Here is a 23,780-nt window from a genome sequence, read left to right as displayed (position 1 = left end):
AAAAATAAAAGCAAAACAAAAGAAATTCAGATGTCAAGTATTATCAATACTGAGCTGAAGAGACATCGAGAAATATCACAGTACTATAACAAAGTGAGATTGGAATGGTTAAGTCTTTGATTATGGACACAAAATTACTGAAATCTTTATTCCTTCTTATTTACTGTGAATTATTTTGGAAAGAAACAAGATGATGCCAAATTGTGAAAAATAAAGCAAGTTCCGAGATAATTAATGAATATGATTTCACTAGAAAAGTATGAATGTGATAGGACATATGTTGGATATACAGGATTCGGTCAGATTATGAAGGCTCTTAATGTTCAAGCTAAAGTATGGTGACTCCATTCTAAAATTTATGCTGGAGGTAATTAAGATTCATTTAAAATGAGACAAAAATGCCATAAAGAAAAATCTGTTTTTGGAAGCCTCGAGGGCACTGGACTGCGTTGTTGTGCAAATGACATAAGATATGTACTTGGTACCTAATTACAGTCATGCATCGCTTTAATGACGGGAATACCTTCTAATTCTGAGAAATGCATTGTTAGGTGATTTCATCCTTGTGAAATCATATTACGAAAGAGAACAAATGAATTTTCCTATTATTTACACTGGTTAACAATTGCATGACCCTGGGTCCTCTAATTATGTTACCAAGTTTCTCTGTGCTTTGCTTTCCGCATCTGTTAAGTAGGGATTAGATTAATACCACCCCACAAAGTTATGAAAAATAAATTACAGGCAGGGATTGTGCCTGGTACTCAGCAAGCACTCAGTAAGTGTTAACTAACTGTTATTAACTATTATTTTGCTATGGGAGATGTGAGGGAACTATTTAAAAATGCAAAAATTCTGAAGTAGACAACCTTTTCACTTGGGGTTAGACATAATGTGTCAAATGCTTGGCTTTTTATCTTAAAGGTCTGAGCTACCTTTGGGAGAATCACCCTGTGAGTAAGCTAGACACACTTCTTCGATGTATTTTACAGTAAGTTTACACCAGCATCACCACAAACACATGAGTAATGTATCATGCTACATTATGATGGCTACTCCATCACTAGGCAATAGGAATTTTTTAGCTCCATTATAATCTTATGGGACCACTGTCACATCTGTGGTCTGTCATTGACTGAAACATCACTAAGTGGCATATGACTATAGTTCAAATTAACTGTCAGTTGTAATAATCATAATAATTAAGACATCTGCATTTTTGCCCTGGCTCTGCTAAGTCACTTACAAGCATGAGGAACTCTACTTCTCTGGGCCTCAGTTTCCTAACATGTAAGATGAGAAGGTTAAACTAGATGATCTCAAGGAATCATTTCAGGTTAAAAATTCCAGTTATTCACTTTGATCCAGAAACCAAAGAAAGAATAGTGTCAGTACTTAAGCAATGTTTTTATCTGAAACCCCCCAAAGAATAAAGCTAAATCAATTTTTTCACAGTTCAGTTTGCATGTAATTATTTTGTTCCAGTTTTACTTAATTTAAAAAATTACAAAACATAAAAAAACAAAATTCCTCCAAAGTAGTTCAATGCAGAACACTTGGGAATTTAAGCACATAATATATATTAAGTATATTTAACAACTCAATTACAGATTGACAAATGCAATGGAAAGGTAGACCACCTAACGATTTGAAGAGATGAAACTCCACATTCTACAACTAGAAAAACAATAAGCCACTGCATATTATTATATCACATTAAAATATATTTTAAAATATGCCTCCCCCCCCGCTCAAATGGCAGTGATTATACATGAGTGCAACCACAAAGCACTTGTAAACTTTTTTTCTGATCACCATTATCCATGTCCATCATAACAGATTCTGTTTGGTTGGCTCCAAAGTCTTTCTTGGGCCTGAGCTTTTTTTCTTTTCTTATTTTAACAGTTACAGCCTTTACTCATAACCACAACCATCTATCCAGAAATACCCTCTGTCTGAGGTTGGAGGAGCAGGTGGTATATAGGTGATTCTGAAGAAATGTCTTATCTTTCTAAAATAAGAAAAGGGATTTGATTCAAAGACTGGAAACATGTGTGTACCACAGACAGTTTATACTCATCACTTTTTAGGCAAGAAGCTTTGTCAAACTGATAAGATTCAACTATTGACAGTTTGAGTTCTCTCTCTCTCTCTCTCTTTCTTGCCCTTAGTATTAGGGAAAGGAGATAAGAAAACAAGCATGTTGGCTGACTTCATATCAGCCTTGCTCTTAAAATACCACTGAAAGGTTGATGTTATCAAAAAGTGCTTTATGAAAGGAATTACAGCTGAGTTTTAATCAAGTAAGTTGCAATTCTTATGTATGAAGATTCTTGAAAGCTAGAAGCAAATCCAAATTTGTAATGGGATATGTAAGGAGACAAATGTTCTTCTCTTTGCATCAAGATTCAGAGTCTGTGGCTGTCAGGGAAAGTTACTAGCACATGCAGTGGAGTACTAACCAATTTACACAGATCTAATGAGGGGGCACTGGCAGAAAGCAGCTTCTTTCCTTGAAATCCAAATGTCATCTCAACTTGATTTTTCTTTTTTTCATCCTCCTGACAAGAAAAGATACATTAACTTCCTTCAACACTAGGTAATCTCAAAATGTTTATTCATTAATTTTCATTCACCTGCCTTTAATTTACAATATGTACACTTTAACAACAGGAAAGTGAACTGCCAAACTTCAATTATAAATACTGACATTAACAGGTTGAACATATTTCTTAAGCACTATGTATATATTCTTCCACATTCCTACTGTCTACTTCAGATCTGAGATGCTGTTTCCCTCCTGGCTCTCCTCTAAGCAGGCTCTTCAGCACAGAATAGCATCTCAAAGGCCAAACTTCTCAGCAAAGGTGAAAGTGGTCAGGGTTCAATTCTTCTTTAGAATATGCTGTGCTGGGTCTCAACGGATAGCCTCGTAAGATCCAACCAGATCACTTTTGGACAAAAAGAGGAGTCAAAGAGAATTCAGGTTTCCAGAGTAAAATAAAGTGCTGCCCCCTATAAATCACAGTCTCTGTGGAGTGTCTTCCTAAAAAGGTACAAATAATAGGGGGTGTGTGTTGCAGATGCCCACATTTCAATAACACTGAACATTGTATCTGTAAGGGCTGCATCTTTAAGGGCTTAAAATGGACTGACTCCACTCATCTCTCTGATTTTTTCATAAGTAAGCCAGAACACCAGTGACCAAGGGGTCTGAAAGATTAACCAAAGAAGTTAGTGCATATTTCAAAGCAATTATAAATATTCTACATATATGCATACACATCTTTGAATGACGAAGTCATTTTTAATCCACTTAGGCTGAAAACAAATATTTTGGTATTTCACCTTTGTAAAGCACTTTATAATTTACAAAGCATTTCATGTCTTAGTACAGATTCTCTAAATGAAAATTAACAATAGAAAGGAAAAGTATTAATATTCCTGTTTTACAGATGAGGACAATGAAGCTTAACACTCAAATGCGTATTAGCATGTTGTAGAGCTAGACCACAGGTTTCTGTTTTCCGTTCTCAGGGTTCTTTCTACTGAACCATTACTGGCTAAAGGGCTAGGACTTGGGATGCCTGAATTCTAGGCTGGGCTCCTCTACATATTGTTTAGATATAGAGCATGACAATGAGACACTTAAGAACTTGAAAGTGAAGAAGAAAGATTATCTTTTGAAAAGTTATTCTGTAAAGCCAACTCCTGATATCTCACAGCATGTATGTAAAAATTCACATTAAATAGGGAAAAGAGCTCCCAGTTCAGAAAGGCTTGACTTTAACTTGAATAAAGGTATAACATATATCTAAAGGAATTATTTTTTTAAAAAAAGGGTTAGAAGAAGATATAAATACTAAAGATATAAACACTAAAGCTACAAAGAGAAATCACAGGGCAAACAATAGAACAGAAAAAGGGTACATTGGATCTAATTCCTGTTTGGTTCTGCTCTGATCAATATTGATCAGAGAGGAACTCTATCATACAGAATAAGCTTAAACAATTAGAATGTAAAATGTATTTACAGAGTTTGTAATGCAATATTTACGTCATATGTGTTTGGAAATATTGAGCATGTTATATTGGTAAACAGAATTTACTAAATGGTAGATTTAGGAGAACATATCAGTTAAATATGTGAAGACATAGATGAAATAAGGAATAAAAAGTTGTGAAGATATCATATTCTTGTGACAACAAAAATGAATTGAACCAAGTACATCACTGCAGTTGGATCAAGGAGGCAGAGGTCTTAGTTAAGAATGGACTGTTCAATCATTCCTAATTGCTGTGGTAATCAGACTTCTTCCTCATGTTAATGACATTATAGCAACAAAACCATAGGCAAATGAAGTAAGCATTAATAGAAGACTGAGCAAAGCAAGGTTATACTACCCCTACCTAGTGGAAGAGTTTGGGATGCAGTTTAGCCGAGTTCTGAATGGAGTTAAAGAGAGGGAGATCCTTTATTTAGCCTCTGTACAGGAGTGCATGCGGGCACTATGTTTACTTGATGATTTCCTTACTGGCATAGTTGTGACCACTGTAAGTAATCCAAGTGTACAAGGGTACTTCAAAAGTTCATGGAAAAATAGAATTAAAAGATATTATGAATCTTTCCATGAACTTTTTGAAGTACCCTCATATATGAACCCATGTTGTTTCCTCTGGTATGCCTTTTGCCATAACTGCTAGCAAAAAGCGGAGTCCTTTTCCTTGCCTGTTACTGTGGAGCTGAAAACATAATAGCTCTCGGATTGAGAGTCTTAAACACTGTTTACAAATAAGTTTTTGTGTGATTCTGTGTTTAGCAAGCAATTTTCTGGTTATAATTTGAGTCCCATATAGTTTGAGTTTTGGAGAAAGCACCTGGCCGGAGGACTTCAGCATCTGGATCACTTGCCAAATGTGTTGTGCGATGTGAATGAATCAGATATTCTGGCCCGATCATCACTTTCAATGAATTCACCTGAGGTGAACCTGTACTCTCCAGGTCAATTTACTTGGAAGTGCTCATGAGTCAGGTTTCTGAGCTCAGGGTCATGCACTGTTGCAAATTAACAAGGCAGTGACACCCTGGTGATCTTTGGTAGTACCCCTCCATCAGTACCAACTGTCTCTTTTATTTTATAACTTCTGTAATTAGCTGTAGCAACTCAGCATACTGTATTAATAAGGAGCGTGGGGTTTTGAGTTGAACAGACCTGTAGTCGATTCTCAGTTCCACCACTACTGTATTTTAGCTAAATAGTACCTATATCAATGTGATCAACGGTTTTCTCATGAAAACAAAAATAGCACTACCTGTTTTACTAGGTTCTTTTAAGATTTAAAAAATAATGTATATAGGGCCGGCCCGGTGGCGCACTGCTACAGTGCGCCGCTTGGGAAGCGCGGCGGCGCTCCCGCCGAGGGTTCGGATCCCACATACAGACCGGCCGCTCACTGGCTGAGCGAGGTGCGGGAGCAACACCGAGGGTTGCGATCCCGATGCCGGTCCCAGTCCGGTACGGGCGCGACACTGAGGGTTGCAATCCATTGCCGGTCACAAAAAAAAGACAGAAAAGGAAAAAAAAAATAATAATAATGTATATAAAGAGCTTATCACATATTAAGTACTCTTTTTTTTTTTTTTTTTTTTTTTTTGGTCATTTATACTTCCTGAGTGTTGTGAATAAAGAGAATGGGTGAGATAAAGTGATATTCTCCCCACCCCTTATCCCTCCTGACCCTATTGTTTCAGCAATAGGTTCACCCATCCTCCTAGTCTCCCACACCAGAAACATGAGTCCCATTTTCTTTTTTTCTCTCCCTCTTATCACATATTAAGTACTTTTTTTTTTTTTTTTTTTTTTTTTGGTCATTTATACTTCCTGAGTGTTGTGAATAAAGAGAATGGGTGAGATAAAGTGATATTCTCCCCACCCCTTATCCCTCCTGACCCTATTGTTTCAGCAATAGGTTCACCCATCCTCCTAGTCTCCCACACCAGAAACATGAGTCCCATTTTCTTTTTTTCTCTCCCTCACCTTCCACATATAATCAGTTACTAAGTCCTGTGGAATTACAATAAATGTCCCTAGAATATATCTTTTCTCCATTTCTACAATCATCTCCTGGCTAGACCACTGCCCAAACTTCCTTTCTTATATCCTAGCTTTCAAGTAATCTTCTATATTGCTTCCAAAGTAATCTTGCTGCCAAACAAATCTTAGCGTTGTTCCTGAGCTTATTAAGCAAGTGCTTCCTGACTATAGGGTTACACCTAAACTACTCAGCTTGCCCACAAGGTCCTTCCCAACCTGGTCCTTAAGTGCTTCTTTAGTCTTATCTCCTACCACGTTCCCTCTGAGGACTTATTCTCCAGTCACACTGAATTTTCTACAGTTCTTCAAACATATCAGGCCCACACACAATATGATGCCTACGTTCATGTTGCTTCCTCACATTTCTCTTGACAAATGTCTACTAATGCTTCAAAGCCCAAATCAAATATTGGCTCTGTGAAGCCTTTTGTGACTTCATAAACACAGTACAGCCATTTTTACTCCACTCTCCATGTTCCCACACAGTACTGTTTATACCACTGGCAAAGCACTAATAAAACCTTTGTAAGACTATGTCCTCTGGCATGAGGCTGCCTGGGTATAATGCCCTGAACCACTAGTTAATAACCACCTAACCTGGTCAAGTCATTTAGACTCTCTACACTTTCGTTTCCTTCTCAATAAAAGAGGGATATGTCAGTAACCTACTGCACAGATTGTTAGGAGAATTCAGAGCTAAGCTATAAAAATGATTAGCAGAGTGTTGGCCATGTACCAGGTGATTTAGTATTTATTATTTCTGTAATTTTAACTACTTACATGTTTAACTTCTACAAGTCCGTCTAGTGCAAAGACTCTGTCTCATTCCTTAGTGCTGCTAGTACCTATAATAGTGCCTGATTCATGTAGGCCAAATCAAAGTCTACCTTTCCAGTAAGAAAAATCCACAGTTTTGAGATAGTTTTAAAGGTATAATCAAGACCACCAAAATAATGTTATTGTGTTTTTAACTGTGGTACTCCTCTGTATGAGATTTGGTCATATCAAGCCCACACAGGATCAGGTCACATAAGGACTTTGGCTATTTATTTCATGTTAATAAATAAACCCCTACCATCCCTTTGTGATATCATTTATTTCCAAAGCTTTAATTACCACCTGTGCTCAAAATCTAAATCTCCCACCCTGAATTCTCTAAGATTCGGACCAATATATTGAGTTAATCATCTAGGCATCTCTAATGTCCTATGAGCATCCAAAACTTCACATATCTAAAACTAAACTCATTTTACCTCAAAATCTTCTTCCCTGTAAATGATCTTCATTTTAGGAAATTGCATCATCATCAGTTGCTCAGAGCAGAAATCTAGAAATGAATCTTAACTTTTCCTTATTTTCTCCAACCATTTCCCCTATCCAATCAGTCATGTTGCTATCTCTGTTCTCCCTCCTAAATTTTAATAAAAAAAAATTTTTAATAAAAAAATTTTAATCCATCTTTTGTCCCCAGTGTCATACTCTCATCCAAGCCACCATTCTCTTTCATTTAATCACTACTCCTGGCATTTTCCCAACCCGTGTGATAGCCAGAACGATCTATCTAAAAATTCAAATGTCATCAAGCTGGTGCCCATGACTCTTCTGGTTCTTACGGCCATTCTCAATCTGGTCTCTGCTTCTGTCTGTACTTTGGCCTGCTGGGCTTCCTTCAGCTCCTTGAAGTCATCACACTCTCAGTATACTCCAATTATCCCTCTTTATAGAATTTTCCTTTCTACCCTTTTTAATGGTTAAGTCCTACTCATTCTTCAAATTCAATTCAGAAGTCCACTCACCAGGGAGTTTTCTTAATTTTCCAGCCTAGGCTGTACCCATTTGCTATATAGTTCTATAGCATCTTCCCATAACACTCATCACCTATAGTTTCTTACTCAAAGCTAAGCCCTCAGTATAGGGCTTTGCATGGAGTAGGTGCTCAGTGAAAAAATACATATATAATATTAAATTATATATAATTATAATATATTAATTTGGGGTTGTTTGAACTTTTAAATCTATAACTCATCCATTCTTTTAAATATTTTCTGACTTACAAAAGACCTGAGTACCTTTTTATTATGTTTGCTATATTACTTAAACAAGTCTATATAATTCTACATCTTAGTTCACACATCTGTAAAAAATAACATCTAAACCAAATAAAAATGACATAATTCTTTCTTACTAAGCAGAATTTTGTGGTAGTAAGTATTAATGGATAATGTAACAATTTCCAAAGTAACAAATTTTGCTTGAAACAGTAAAATTTTCATAGGAAAAATCTCTAGTGTAACATCTGTACACCTGTCCCAAACTACTGTATTTTAGCTAAATAGACTACTAATGGTTCCATATTCCAGAAAATCTGTCCACTGGATTTATAACAACAGACTGTCAACCTTTATGTAATTGGTGTAACTAATTTATTTTACCTTAATCTACCAAGGAAGGTAATATGACTCTTAGAAGAGATGAAAGAAAACAAAAAAATATTTTAAAAAGAAAGGATCTTGATTTGGGGATAGGGCCATGCCACAAACCAGAAAAGAAAAGGGAAATACGGATTAAAAGTAACTTAAGTACAAAGAAAAGAAAAACAAAGGAAAGCAAAAACCTAATTTTACCATTCGCAGCCAAGATGGTAAAAAGCCTTTATATAGACTCATGAATCCTTCACCTTGAATAGCCTGAATCAAGCAGTCAGTTGATGATTTATACAAAAGCCCCCTACAAAGGAAACAAGAGACTTTTATTAAATTTCTTCTGTGTACACAGTTGTACTATAAGTAAAATAAAATAGTCTTAGGAAACTTATAAGTTAAATGTTTTCTGCTAGTTTAGAACAAACAGTATTTGGGGTTCTATAGATATTGATAGCTTCTTTGGAGCTTAAAGATATTTTCAAGGCTGACTCTTCTGATTCATCCCACCCTTAGTCTTATACTTAGAATTCACACCACCTGACCTCTTCTAAAGAGAACATACTATTTTATATCAAATCAAATTCTCCATGTTACCTGTAAGTCATAAGCTTCTGAAGAAAGTGCTCTGTAAATTCTCAGCAGAGTATGCTTTCAAAAACTCTTTGAAAACAACAAAGTCACAATGAATACCTTGTGCCTATATGACTGTTACTTAGCTTATTTCCCCAAATACATACTACTTTTTCATCAAAGAGCATGTTATTGCATAAAAACAATTTCCTCATTGAACACAAAAACACATATGTAATTTCTATGAAGAATAAAATACAGGGAAGTATCTTTAAAGAATAGTATCATTGTAGACATTCAAGCACATGAATACTGAAGACTTTCTACCTACCTTCCTTGTTTATCTCGTGGTTGATTCATTATTCGGCTTTTGATGACATCAGCTGGTGTTCCCAGAATAGATGCTACCAGGCCAGAACATAAACTATGAATATAAATAAATGAAATTGAAAGATAATATGTAGTAGTTTCTAAATTTTAAGAAAGAATTTGATATTTAGAAAGAATGGAATACTAAATATATAATTATAATATTCTTTATTTTTATTTTATTTTATTTTTTTTTCCGTGTCCGGCAACGGATCGCAACCCTCAGTGTCGCCCCCATACCGGACCAGGACCGGCAACGAGATCGCAACCCTCGGTGTTGCCCCCGCGCCTCGCTCAGCCAGTGAGCGGGAACCGGTCTGTATGTGGGATCCGAACCCTCGGCGGGAGCGCCTCCGCGCTTCCCAAGCGGCGTACTAGCGCAGTGCGCCACCGGGCCGGCCCAATATTCTTTATAATAACGCTTTTTTAGCTTAAAACTAATGCTAAATTAATTCATTAAAAAGACAGAAAAAATTAAAAATAAAAAAATGTCGGTCAACAAAAATGCATTGAGCATACCCATATTGAGCATATGCATTGAGCACCTGTCAGCACAAGGCATTCTTTTAGGCAGTGAACAAAACAGATAAGACCCTGCCCTCGGACTGGAGAGAGGTAGAGGAGAAATGAGTAACTTCAGATGTTGATAAATGCTATTAAAAAATATAAAATGGGGAAATGTGATAGGGAGTAACTGGGTGACAGCCAAGGAAAGGCTCTCAAGATGACAGCATAACTGAGTGGTGAAAAGGATACATCCATGTGAAGACCTGGAGGAAGATTGTTACAAGCAGATGAAACAGCACATGCAAAAACCCCAAGTCAGAAATACTCTCAGTATGTTTAAAAAAAAAAGACATAAATACACACATATATGTATATATGTGCATGTATATATCCGAACAAATAGCATTGATTTGACACTATTAATATACTTTGGGGGTTCTCTAAATAGCATAGAGGGTTCTAGAATTTAGAAACAAGATCAGAAGCTAAGTGAAATCACAATAATGTTAAGGAGAGTAGATATCTATAAAATAACTTATTCTATGGATAATTTAAACTGATGTTGCAAAGAGATTAAGGTACTGCCCCTTCTTGGAATGTCCTTCTTCTTCCTGTCCCTATCTGTGAAGAGCCACAGCCCTTCAAAACCTTTATCTAATTCTATCTCCTTCGTGGGACCTTCCAAAGCGTTATTTTTTCTCCCTCCTCTGAACCACACAGTCACTACTCACTTTCACTTAGCATTTGCTGTACAGTGTTTCTATGCTTGTCTTGTTCTCCCTGTTGGTAAGCTCCCTGGGTAGGAGTTGGGTTTACCCCTTTTGTACCCACTTTAGGGCTCTGCATAGGTGCCTTTAACACAAAAGTACTCAAACATAATTGTTGAATTGAGTTGGAGAGTTGATCATCAGAACCTATCCCTGGGATGACCCCATCAGGGTACAAATATTTTGGAAGGTTTAATCTGAAATATCTTGTAACTTTGTCTCTTCCTTATTTTAACTGCAAAAAACTTTAAGAAAATTACTGCTAACAAACATTCTATCATCCTTCTCTAAGAGTGATACCACTAGGTTCCTGATCAAAAGAGCCAAAAGTTAGAACTCATGCCAAATATGGAAGAAAAGGTGATATAGAAAAAATAGAAAGAGTCAAACTAAAACAATCACTTACCTTGATAAACCATGAGTCATGATATTGTCTTCAAGTGGTGTATTCAATACCAAGTAGTGTTTCACTGTATCATAAGTGGTTAAATCTGGCAATGGTAAAAGAAGGTTTAAAAATTCACTCATTCAATAGTACATGTCTTTGTGTCAAGATTATGCTAAGCTTGGGGCAGGAATGTGTATCGGGATGAAAGATACTATAATAAGAAGAAAGCAGATCTAAAGATAAAGGGAGAGGAAAAGAGGGAGAGACAGATACTCAACGGTATCAATTAAGCACATGAATCCAGCTATGTCTGAAGTCAGATCAACCCCTGAACTTTTCAGTATTTGAGCCAATAATTCCTTTTTTAGCCTAAGTTAGGTTCAGTTGAGATTCTGTCACTTTTAAATAAAAGGTCCTTACTACTGAAGGGTTTTAAACAGGGAAGTGACATCACAATGCTGGAGTTTAGGGAAGTAAACTGTAATGAGCAGAAATGGATAGGTAAATTTGATCACTCACCAAATATCTGAGTGCCTACCTTGTGACTGGCACATTCTAGGCACTGCAGAAAGAGCCATGGACAAAATTAACAAAAAGCTCTGCTCTCTATTAGGGGATAAGACAATAAACAAAGTAAATGACATGGTATATTTCAGATGGTACCTGCTCTTTAAGCAAATGCCCTAAAAACTGATCAGGCAAGAGAAAGAGGATAGGGAAAAACAGAGGGTAGGGAGGAATAGTGTATATATATTTTAAATCGGGGCATCGGGGAAGGCCTCTCGATAAGGTGACCATCTGAGCAGAGACCTAAAGGAAGCATAAGAAAACAAACCATGTAGATGTCTAAGAGAAAGTGTCCCAGGTAAAGGAACAGTATGTGTTCTGGCCCTGAGGCAAGAGCCAGTCTGCAATGTTAGAGGAAAGGCCAGAAGACTGGGCTAGTTGAAGCACAGTATGAAAAGGTCAGAGAAGTGACAGAGTACAGGTGATGTAAAGCATCAGAAGCCATGGGAGAGTTCTGAGCAGAGCAGTGATTGACCCAGATTTGTATTTAGAAGGATCATTATAGCTATTCTGTTGCAAGTAGACTGTGGAGAGACAAGACAGATTTGATTTGATACCACTGCAGTAATCCTGATAAGAGATGATGATGGCTTGGATAAGGGAGTTGTGGAGCCCTGGTCAGATTCTGGATAAATTTTGAATGGGTATTAGGCAACAGATTGAATATGGAGTGAAAGAAAGAAATCAAAGATGACTACAAGGTTTTGAGTGTCAACAATTTAAAGAACAGAGCTGTCAGTTAAGGAGAGGTTGAAGATAAAAACTGACAAAAAAATTTTTAAACAAACAAGATGAGAGGCAATGGTGACCTGGACAAAACCAGTTTCAGAGGCATAGTGTGGCCAAATGGCTGTGGGCTAGATATGGAGACACCAGTTAGGAGGCTTCTGTAGTGGTTCAGTAGGAGAAAATGAATAATACTTGGACAAAGGAGTGACTCCAGGGATGGAGAGAAGTGTACGAATTTGAGATACATCTAGAAGATAGAAGTTTCTAGACTTGGTGACTGACTGGATATATAAGGAGCAAGTGAAAGGAAAGAGCCAATAAATCATGCCTAGGTTTCTGGCTGTCCAACGGAAAGAATGGCAATATATTTTGAGATCATAAAGAATGAAAAAGGAAATGGTTTAATAAAGGACTTTGGTTTGGATACATTCTAAGTGATAATATCTGAGATATCCAAATGAAGAACCTGGAAGAAAACTCTGGAACCTGGAAGGTGGAACTTGGAAGAAAAATCTGGGCTACAATAGATTTTTGAAGCAACAAATTGAGAAAATACAATCAGAAAGGTTTCCTGAAAACCAAAATATCCAATATGATACAGCAGAAACAGATGGACTGAAATAGCAAAACATACATTTAGAGTATAGATTTACTTCCTTTGATGTTTTTCTTTTTTCTTTTTCTTTTTCTTTTTGACCGGTAAGGGGATCGCAACCGTTGGCTTAGTGTCGCCTGCACCATGCTCAGCCAGTGAGCGTACCGGCCATCCCTATATAGGATCTGAACCTGCGGCGGGAGCCACGGGGCTGGCCCCTTCCTTTGATGTTTAAGTGTGTGATGTTACTGAAACCTTCAAAAATGCTAATTATCAATTTCTTAGAATCATATAATTGGCTTTAGAAAGGATTCTTTCATTGATTAATTCATTCTTCAGGTGCTTATTGACTACATATGAGGAACTGGGAAAATAAAGATGAATAAAACCTTCAAGGGCTCACAAACTAGTGTAAGATACAGGCACATACTAGAAAGCAACGAAATGAGATATAGGCAATAATAGTGATAAGCACAGGGAGCTACAGAAATACATACAGGGGCATCTAACATAGCATGGTGTGGGGGAAGGTATTGTGGGAGGAAAAATACACTGGTGGAGAAGACGCCTTAGCTGAGTATTAAAGAATCTGTAGGAGAAAACTAAGTAGAAGGAGGAGGAAGAAGAGTACAGAGGTGAAGAACAGCTTGGTATGAGCAGGCAGTGGAGCTTTTTAGCTCATGACTTTGTGCTTCACTCTTTGCAGCAGAATCATTGAATTGCTCAGTTCCCTGAAGGCACAGAACAGATTTTGTAGACCTATGTCATGTTCCAAAATTACCAGTTTATTCTGTTTGTGATAATAAGCCAGCGGAGGGTTTTAAGGACACCAATAACATGTTCAGATCTGTGTTTTAGATAAATCACTCTAGATTTGAAGATGGAGGAAGGGACCAGTTAGATGGCTGTGCAGTGGTCTAGTTAAGAGGTTTTGATGGTCGTGTAAATGGTCATTTTAAGAACACCAAGGTAGTAGGTATTGGAGTGTTAAGAAGTATTTGAAAGATAGAAGAAACTGGTAAGTGAATACAGGAAATGAGGTGTAGGGATTAGTTAAGGGAACGTTCAGATTTCCAGTCTGTTAGGTCAGGCTGTAGAAGATGGATTATATAGGATTAGGAGAAGGATTAATAGGGGAAATATTTGGACAGCCTTGGTACAATGATCATCACAGTCATATCAGTTTGAATCTTAAAGGAAGGTGTGGACTGGAGAAGAGACTTAGAAATAGTTTGGTCTTGTCTCCTTACTGCCACAATTTGCCTATTTTAGAAAATCCTTTTCATACATCACCATAAAATAAAATGAAAATTCTCTAGGAAAAATATTCAATTATGAAATTACAACATATATGCAGCCTATTACCAAAGTTATTAAAAAATAACAATTTTCATGTCCCTAATATAAATGCTTATAATTACAACTATTAAGGCAATTAGGACTTCTCAGAACTCAATAAATTTTCCATTACCTCCCATATTCACCAGCGCTGCTCTTTGTATATTAGGTACCCAGCCTGCCCAAAGCCCACGTATTCCTCCTTCAGCTATGATTTTTGCAAATGCATGATGCACACCACGAAATCTAAGGAAAATAATAATGAAATGTGAAAACTCTATGAATTTCTGTGTGGAATGCAACTGGATAAGCTTCAACTATAGCTATTATAATTTGGAGTACAATAACATCTTATTCATCTAGAATTGTTAGAAATTAAGGCAATCCACATAAGTCTAATTTCCAGACAAACACAATAATCCTTCAAGAAAAAGACCAACATTTGATTTAAACATATTTAATGGAAGTCTTTATAAATTATGTCATCCTCTCTTTATCTTCTCATATTATTAAATAGATTAAAATACCTTTTCTGATATTTTATATCAGCACACATATTAATTATAGGAGGAAACAGTGGTTGTCAGACTTCCCCATTCCTTTCACTGGTGATGCAGGGAACCTGCCAATTTTTTAATTTTGCCAAATAAAGATATTTAAAAAAAACTGCTGAGGGCCGAGCCGTGGCGCACTCGGGAGAGTGAGGCGCTGGGAGCGCAGCAGCAGAGCTCCCGCTGCGGGTTTGGATCCTATATAGGGATGACCAGTGCGCTCACAGTGCTCACTGGCTGAGAGCAGTACGGCCGGTCCAAAAAAAAAAAAAAAAAAAAAAAGGACAAAAGAAAAATAAATTAAAAAAAACCGCTGAGTCTCACATAATCTCATAAAATAAATGATATTTTTAGACCAAAAAATAGGAAGGATAATCTCATAATAAGAGTTCCTAAAATTGAGCCATTTTAGTTTTATTAAAATTTACTATCTTATTCTTATTTTGCTTATTTTTCTATAGACAGATGGAAAATGGTACTGAACTGTGAACCAAATACGGAAACCTCCGTTATAAAAAAAAAAAAAAAAAGTCTGGGCTTTATATAGTCAGGAAAACCTGGAGTCAACTGCCTTTTTACCACTTACTAGTTGTATGGCTTATACTCAGGCATTGCATTCTCTGAATCTCATCAAAAGGATAATATGACAAATTTGTTTGACATGCATAATTGCAATTATGTTACATGGGAACTTATGATCATGAACAATGATTACTGTAGCTAAAATTTACTAAGCATTTATTAAGTACCAGGCACCTTATATACATAAGATATATTTTAATCTTGAAAACCTTATGATGTATGTATTATTATTCCAATTAATACCTGAGGAAACTGAGGCTTAGAATGGTTAAGGACCTTGACAATTAGAAAGCTAAAATGTGGTAAAGACTGGCTTTGAATCCCAAGCTGTCTGATCCCAAGGTTCATGTTCTTTACTACAACATTAAGTACAGTCAAACCAAAATTTTCCAACGTTACGGACAAAGGGAAGAAAAAAACTGAGGGATCAGTTAAAAATTAAGGAATTTCTGGATCCCAACAGCCAGTTTTCTCCTCCTGTCCAAGCAAGGCTGCATCACTCTCCCTACTACTTAGTAATTGGAAGTTGTTACATGATGACAAAAATGGGCTCTGAGATTCTGTAAACTACTTGGTTAAATCAGAGTAGTGCCCTTTTCTCCTCTGCTGTGCATGTTCTCTATTTTGAAGGCTGAAGGGGAGCCTGGGCTGCAGCAGCCCAACCTCATTTTCCATGAGCCAGCTAGAGGAGAAGGGGAGCAGACAGCTTTGTTCAGTGGTGAACTCCTACTTCAGAGGCCTCTGACTCAGCTGCAGACCTGGAGTGTTCAGAGTAGCAGATCCCTTCACACTAAGCTGAAGTCACCCTGCAATATCCCTCTTTCCTGAGAGGGGTCTATCTATCTGCAAGATTTTGCCCCTTTCCTAGGAGAACCTGACTTAGTGGCATTTTAATAAATTGTTGAACAAGAAATCCTTTGAAGAAAGACAGACTTCAATAATACAGGACAACTCAATAGGAAGATTTTTTTTATCACAAAGGCATAATAGAAAATCTTCCTTAAACTAGGGAAAAAAAGAGGGCCTCAAGATGTAGGAGGAATAGGATTAGACAAGGAAGTGGAAACAATTTGCAAGGTTAACCTTACTACTTCCTTTCTTACCAGAAGAAAGAGAAAGTAAGGTTTTTCTCACCTAATGAGCCAGGCATGTTAACTGTCATAAAAAAACCTTTTGAGAGGGCCCTTTTAAAAGATCAAAACACAGAGACAAGCAATGTTAAGTGACTTCCATAACACCAAGTCACAGTGACAAAACTGAGATTCACATGAGGTCAAACTGTAACAATCAAACTCTTTATATCAACCTGCAATAGGGGACAGGTACAGCTATGTTGGCTGGGAAAAGCAGCAAAGAGCTGTACACACATATAATTTGTCTGGTAGAGAATACGTACACTTCATTTTGCAAGGAAAACATCCAGCTTAACTCTCCTCTTAATGAATATAACTTCCAAATTAAAAGAGTCAAAATCAATATCTTTAGTGAACACTGGATTACAAAAATGATGAATCCGTTGGGTGAATGTTCAAAATATGATGATGACAAAGGGGAAAGGAAAGGTATCAGTTAATTGGAGAACTTACCGCAATGGTTTTCCTTCAAGTTTCCTTTTTCCTTCCATTTGCATCTGAACCTTCACTAAGTCAGTTGGGTTGGCTAAAAATTGGCCAATAACACCAGCCATCATCCCTCCAATGACTGATTTCCTAATTATAAAAGGAGATACATTTTTTTAAAGTTGCCATTAATTTCACAAATTTTATAGTGAACCATCACCAAGCTGGTGTAGGACCTGGGTAAGAGATTTAAGACAAAGTGAAAAAAAGGATAGACCCAAATAAATCACAGAGGAAAGCAGATGATCTGTTTACTGATGGCAGAGTTAAAGGACCACAAGGAGTTAAAATTAAAATCTGAAGTTTCAGACCTTACATGGACTAAAGTCCAAAGGAAAGGGAGTTGCTTCAAAGACATAAACATCTAAATTGATAATTTAATTGCAATGTAATTCTAACTACAGGGGAATAAATACAGCATAGATGTAATCAGCTTAACAGACAAAGGTTTCTAAGTCAAATTTTAAAAGCTACCACTTTAGCAGTTTTCCAAGTGAAGGGGGTTTGAAAACATTCCTCTCTTTGAAGAAACTTTCCATTCCTGACTCTTTCTTTTCCTCCCCTTGCAGAGCCAATGGGGAGCAAGACTAGGCTATTATACTGCAACATGCTATGAATTCATCCTCTTCTCTCCATTCCTATGGCTCTTATCTCAGGTCAACTTCCAATCATCTTTTACTTAGATTATTGCAATGGTCTCTTGGGAAGCAGAGGTATTTCTTTTCTTTTCCTTTTATTTATTTATTTATTTATGTATTTTTTTTAAAGATAACTAGTAAGGGGATCTTAACCCCTGACTTGGTGTTGTCAGCACCACGCTCTCCCAAGTGAGCTAAACGGCCATCCCTATATAGGGATCCGAACATGTGGCCTTGGTGTTATCAGCCCCACACTCTCCCAAGTGAGCCACAGGCCAGCCCCTCTTTTCCTTTTATTTTAAATTAATTTGAAGAGGTACAAATAGGTATAAAGTAAAAAGGGTGCTTTTGACTGCTATCCCTAGCTCCCCTCCACTGAAGCAATCAAAATTACTAGTCTCTTATATGCCATCCCAGAGATAATAATAATAATGCATTGTGTCAGGCACTGTTCTGAGCATTTTAAAAATACCATTTAATTCTCATATCAACCCTACAACATTAGTACTACTATCATTCTCTCTTTACAGATGAGAAAACCAAGGCATAGATCAGTTAAATAATAGCCCAAATCACATAACTAGTGAGTGGTACAGGTATAGCCAAGATGTAAATCTAGGCAGTCTGAGTGCAGAGCCCACAGTCTTAAACACTAAGTTACGATTGATAGTTCATGCATACACACTTTTATCTGTATAAATATTTTTATTTTTATTATTTATTTATTTATTTATTTTTGCAGCTGGAACATACAGAGATTGAATTCTGGACTTTGGTATTATCAGCATCATGCTTTAACCCAGTGAACTAACCAGCCATCCTCTATAAATATTCCTTTTTAAGAACACAAACATAGAAAGCCAAGTTTTATAGTGTTCTGCACTTTGATTTTTTTCCTAACAGTATAGCGTATCTTAAAACTTGTCCTTATTATATAGAACTGTCTCATCCTTTTTAATATTTTCATAGCATTTCATATGGATATACCATGATTTATTTAACTAGTATAACTTTAAACTAAGAATTTTGAACATGTAACATTTGATAGATCCTGCCAAATTCTTTCCACAGAACTTATATCAATTTATACTTCCACCAACAACTTATGAGACTACCTATTTCTTCACACAATGATATGAACACAGTACATTATCAATTTTTTTCTCTTTGCAAATCTCATAACCACTCTTTGTATTTTTTACAATGTTCTAATTGTTTATGTATCTGTCTCTGTTACTGTGGTAGGAACATATCTTTATCATTACTATAGCCTCGGTATTAAGCACAAGACTGATACACCACAACACCACAACCATCCAATAAATACCTACTGACTGAATGAATTGTTCTGGTTAGGTCAAAAGGGCATCAAACCAATCCACCCTGAGAGTTGACTTCACAGAATAATATTTCCTTTGAACTCTTTACATAAACTTTTCCCTTCTGGAGGAAATTCCAAAATGCAAGGACTAGTAATCTTCTATCCTATCACTATCCTAAATGCTGGGAAAGCAATTAGTATAGCTTAGTACATGACAATTTTTCCGAAACAAGACCAAGAGATTTTGCCTACAAGGTGAAATTCTACTTACTGCCCTTTTCTTATAGTTGTGACTTGGATTTCTTTTTTTACCCCAGAAAAGATACTACAGACATCTTTCTATATTAGTAATATAAAATCTACTCCATTTTTTCAATAGCTTGGTTATACTTCCCTGTATAAATATACCGTAATGTACTTAACCACTTCCTGATTGATAGTTATTTAATTTTTTAAAATGCTATTATCAATACTGCTACTGTCAATATTGTATGTGTGTGCCTGTCTGTCTTTATGCATAGATATAAGTATTTCTGAATGACTATAATCATAAAGAAGGAGCTGGGTCAAAGGATTACATATTTAAACATTTTAACAGGTAATTTATGCTCCAAAAGGCCAAAGTTAGATTTCCACTAACAGTTTAAAGAAGATAGTTTTAATTAATTTCCATGATTACTAGTAAGGTGGACATTTTTACATTTTTAACAAATATTTATATTTCTTCTTTTGTGAACTGCCTATTGCTATCCTTTATTTTTCTATTGTGTTCCCTATATTTTTATTTTATTTATTTATTTATTTTTTGTCTTTTTGTCTTTTTTGGTGACCGGCAACGGATGTCAACCCTCAGTGTCGCGCCCGTACCGGACCGGGACCGGCAACGGGATCGCAACCCTCGGTGTTGCCCCCGCTCCTCGCTCAGCCAGTGAGCGGCCGGTCTGTATGTGGGATCCAAACCCTCGGCGGGAGCGCCGCCACGCTTCCCAAGTGGCGCACCGTAGCAGTGCGTCACCGGGCCGGCCCCCCTATATTTTTATTGATTTGAGCAGTTCTATGCATATTATTTATAGTAACCTATTTTTTCTGTTTTGATTGTAAATATATGCACTTACATTCATCGCCTCATCAAATCCTACAAAAACAGAAGTCTGAAGGCCAGTATTACTTACACAGATGAGAAAACTGAAGATAAAAAAAGGCGAAGCAGTTTGTCCAGGTTACACAGTAGTAGAGCAGTAATTTGAGCTTATCTTTATCTGACTCAATAGTCCAGAGTTCCTCAATAGAAAGTTTTTAAGAAAAGGTGCCCTTTAAGAATTCTTTTAATATTAAAATATCAAATAAATAATAGCTATATATATATACATATATATATATATATATATATATATACACAAAGTGATATATGTATGTATATGCATGTCTGCTTACAATATGCTGTAAACGCCCAATGATTTGGAGTTATATCGTAATTATTTGTTATCTTAAGCTATAACTTAAGGCAGTTTTGGTGCAAATGTATAGATAAACATTAAATCTTTTGGGGCAACAGCATATTATTTTCAAAACAAAACTTACCAAAGGGGATAATGCTTATCTTCACTTTTGCCAAACACAACTTCTCGGAGATGTTCATATGTGACCATTCGACCCCCAGAGTACACTGTGTGAAACAGATTATTAAAAAGGTAAATTCAGCTATATGTTTAGTAAAATAACGGGATGTTCTGACCTGGCCTACCCAATCTCTATAGCTGTGTCTCTTTCTCATGTGCCCTATGCTCCGGACACATGGACTTCTTGATGTTTCTCCAAACAGGGCATGTCCTTTTAAGTCTCAGGTCTTTGTACTCAACTGTCTGATCTTTCTAGAATGGATTCTCCTTTCTCTGCTTTGTTAACTCTCCTAGACTTTCAAGACTCAACTCAAAGAATATGTTTTTCAGAAAGTGCTCACTGACCTTTCCCCCAATATTCTGGGCTATCATTACTTACATCTAATGTAAAAGTCTCACGCTGATTAGACATTAACTTGTTTTTCTGGCTTATCTTTCCAACAGACCATGAGCTACTACTCAAAGCAAGTTGTGTATGTTTTTATTACTCCAAATACCCTCGTATATACCTTGGTACATAGCAGGCATTTTCACTGAATAAACATACATAACTTCCTTGCAGAATTTTATTATGTTAATGTAATTTTTTCAGTTAAGTGTCAAACATATGAAATGAATCTTAACAGAAAAACATTACATGGTGGTTGAAAAATGCAAATGAAAAGAAGTGAAACTCAGTAATGGGACACAAAGGAAAACATTAAAAAAGAATGGAAAATAAAATATTAAGAGTAAAACATGTATTTATATAGAGAGGTAGAGAGCTTTTCTTGATACTTCAAAAAGTTTGATGAAATATTTTAAGATATTCAAAAATATACAAAGTGCAAAACAGTAACAGAGTCTGCATAATTCTGTGTAGTTCCTGATGACTCTAATTTACTCATCTGAAGAACTGAATCTCTAAACATATTAAGCCAGTAAATATTAGAACTGGGCATTTTTCTGATCTTCACATGCTTAAGGAAACATGAATGTAGAGAAAAAAAATGCCATACCTATCCTACCTCCTTCTGAAGCCAAGTTTATGTTTTCCTGTCCACATGCTAAAAACTCAACAACTCCTGTTCTTGTGAGTGCCACTTTGGAAGCAGAGAGGAATAGTATTCTCATTGGTACGATTACTACTACTGTCCTTTAAGAGAGACTAAAGGCCCACATAGCTAGTTACTTAGGTAGCCTGAGGAACTGAGGCAAAAATCACCTGTGTCGCACTTACTCTATCAGTATAGTTGGATTAGGCAGTGGTCTCTGTTTACTTTCAGAGTAGCCTGGCCTCTCATATATGGGACAGAGATTTGGCATTGTAATAAATATATTTTAATTTTCAAAGAATTTAAAAAATTTAAGTCCTGTGTTTAAAGTTTTTGAAATGGAGAAAAATGGCATCAATTATTCATTTTTCCCTTCTTATACGTTTAAAAAACTTTTTATCAGAAAACTTTTTAAATATATTTTAATTTTCAAAGAATTTAAAAAATTTAAGTCCTGTGTTTAAAGTTTTTGAAGTGGAGAAAAATGGCATCAATTATTCATTTTTCCCTTCTTATACGTTTAAAAAACTTTTTATCAGAAAACTTTACAAACATACAGAAAAACAGAGAAAATAATACCCATACGTAACTCCCTCTATATCTACCATTGAGATTTATCAATTGCTAACATTTTAGCCATATTTGCTTCTTTTGTTTTTCTGCTTAAAGTACTATACAGACATCATGACAGCTCATCCCTAATATTTCAGTATGCATTTCTAAAAATTTAGCACAATAACTCCTTACTAACAATTGATAGCTATTTTTTTTCTTCTTAAGAGACTATATATTCATTTATTATATCACACACACACAAAAATAGCTAATTTTTACAGAACTCATAACAAACTTACCAGGTAGAATCAAGATAAATACCTATGTGCCTGTAAATGGCGGGTGTCACTCCTTGCCAAAGCTTTAGAAAGCCTTCCTCTTCGATGATGCCTAGGGCTGTGCGCACCATGCCCCTATATGGGGCAGATTCTCTTGCACTGTCTCCCAACCTAGCAAGAGCAGCTTCTCCTTGCATTTGGAGTCGAGTTTTTGTGAGATCAAGGGGAAAGGTTGCTAACAACAACAACAGAAAAAAACACAAAGGAAGGGAAAAACCCATAACATTCAGAAAAAATAAACAAAAATTCTAAAATTGTAGGGTTAATACTTTCCAAATAACAGTGATTCTCAAATTTTAGAATATATCAGAATCAACTAGGAAAATTGTTAAAAAGTACAGCTTTCCTAGCCCCCCATACCCATGGATTTTAATTCAGGTTGGTGAGGGTTACAAATCAGGTGATTCTCACAGACACCTTAACTTAAGAAGCACTACACCACAGCACTCTGGAACGCCAGAAAAAAATTAAAAAGTGACAAGCCTTTGGTTTTTATTATTCAGAATTTCCAGTTAAAAATCTACTTTAGTCCTTAATTTTTGCTTTCCAATAGGAAATAAAGTGTTCATATTCTGTGGTGTCCCCTTGATTACAGCCATGATTGTTTAAGATCTGATGTAACTTTTAATAACTGTACTATATGTTATTATGTACTACAATAAAAGCTAGATGAAGCTGAATTCTATAATTTCATGGGTGACGTTCCCATGCAGATGAATCACTGACATGACGTTTGAAATACAAAAGATTCAGTGGAGTTTATAATGTTGTATTTTATATACAGAAGTGGCATGCTCAATATTCTTTTAATTAAGGCATATATTAAATTGTTTTTCCAGCAGTGATAAGTCATATACGTGGCCTATTAATGGCCTCTTTTAAAGTACCAACTGTATTTATAAAAAATTTTTCTGTTTACATTTTGAATTGGAGATAGACCTTCCACATTAAAACAAATTCATGAACATTACTGACATTACATTAGACTTTTCAATGACCACCACCTGGTACAAAACCCTAGTATGCCTTTTCTAAGAGAAAATGGCAGGGGTGGAGGGGCGGGGATTAAAGAATATTAAATCTTACCCAGTCTTTGGAAAAGTTAATATATTGCTGATAGTTTCCCTAAAACAGAAGTAGCTTGCATATGGCCGGGGGGGGGGGGGGGGGGGGGG

General features: G+C 36.2%; 1 protein-coding gene across 6 annotated transcripts in view; it reads right to left on the bottom strand.

The window, feature by feature from the left end:
• Positions 1 to 1,444: 1,444 nt before the first annotated feature.
• Positions 1,445 to 23,780, bottom strand: part of SLC25A27 (solute carrier family 25, member 27) — a 24,854-nt gene continuing 2,518 nt past the window's right edge. Inside the window, exons 2-10 of one of the 6 annotated variants that reach the window (XR_550710.1) lie at positions 22,589 to 22,780; positions 20,641 to 20,725; positions 17,068 to 17,190; positions 14,482 to 14,594; positions 11,138 to 11,222; positions 9,420 to 9,512; positions 8,720 to 8,822; positions 2,463 to 3,213; positions 1,445 to 2,011 (exon numbers count right to left, since the gene is read on the bottom strand). Coding sequence is in view for 5 of the 6 variants with exons in the window: in XM_008575962.1 (XP_008574184.1) it covers positions 3,142 to 3,213; positions 8,720 to 8,822; positions 9,420 to 9,512; positions 11,138 to 11,222; positions 14,482 to 14,594; positions 17,068 to 17,190; positions 20,641 to 20,725; positions 22,589 to 22,780 (866 nt within the window). In the remaining variant the exon portion in view is untranslated. Of the gene's footprint in view, positions 3,214 to 8,719; positions 8,823 to 9,112; positions 9,179 to 9,419; positions 9,513 to 11,137; positions 11,223 to 14,481; positions 14,595 to 17,067; positions 17,191 to 20,640; positions 20,726 to 22,588; positions 22,781 to 23,780 lie in introns of those variants that run through there. The other 5 variants (XM_008575962.1, XM_008575963.1, XM_008575965.1 and 2 more) reach the window with 5 other exon arrangements.

The sequence above is a fragment of the Galeopterus variegatus genome, unplaced genomic scaffold, assembly GCF_000696425.1.
Source record: "Galeopterus variegatus unplaced genomic scaffold, G_variegatus-3.0.2 Scaffold1268, whole genome shotgun sequence".
In the NCBI taxonomy this organism is placed as follows: domain Eukaryota; kingdom Metazoa; phylum Chordata; class Mammalia; order Dermoptera; family Cynocephalidae; genus Galeopterus; species Galeopterus variegatus.
This window is presented reverse-complemented; position numbering and strand designations above follow the sequence as displayed.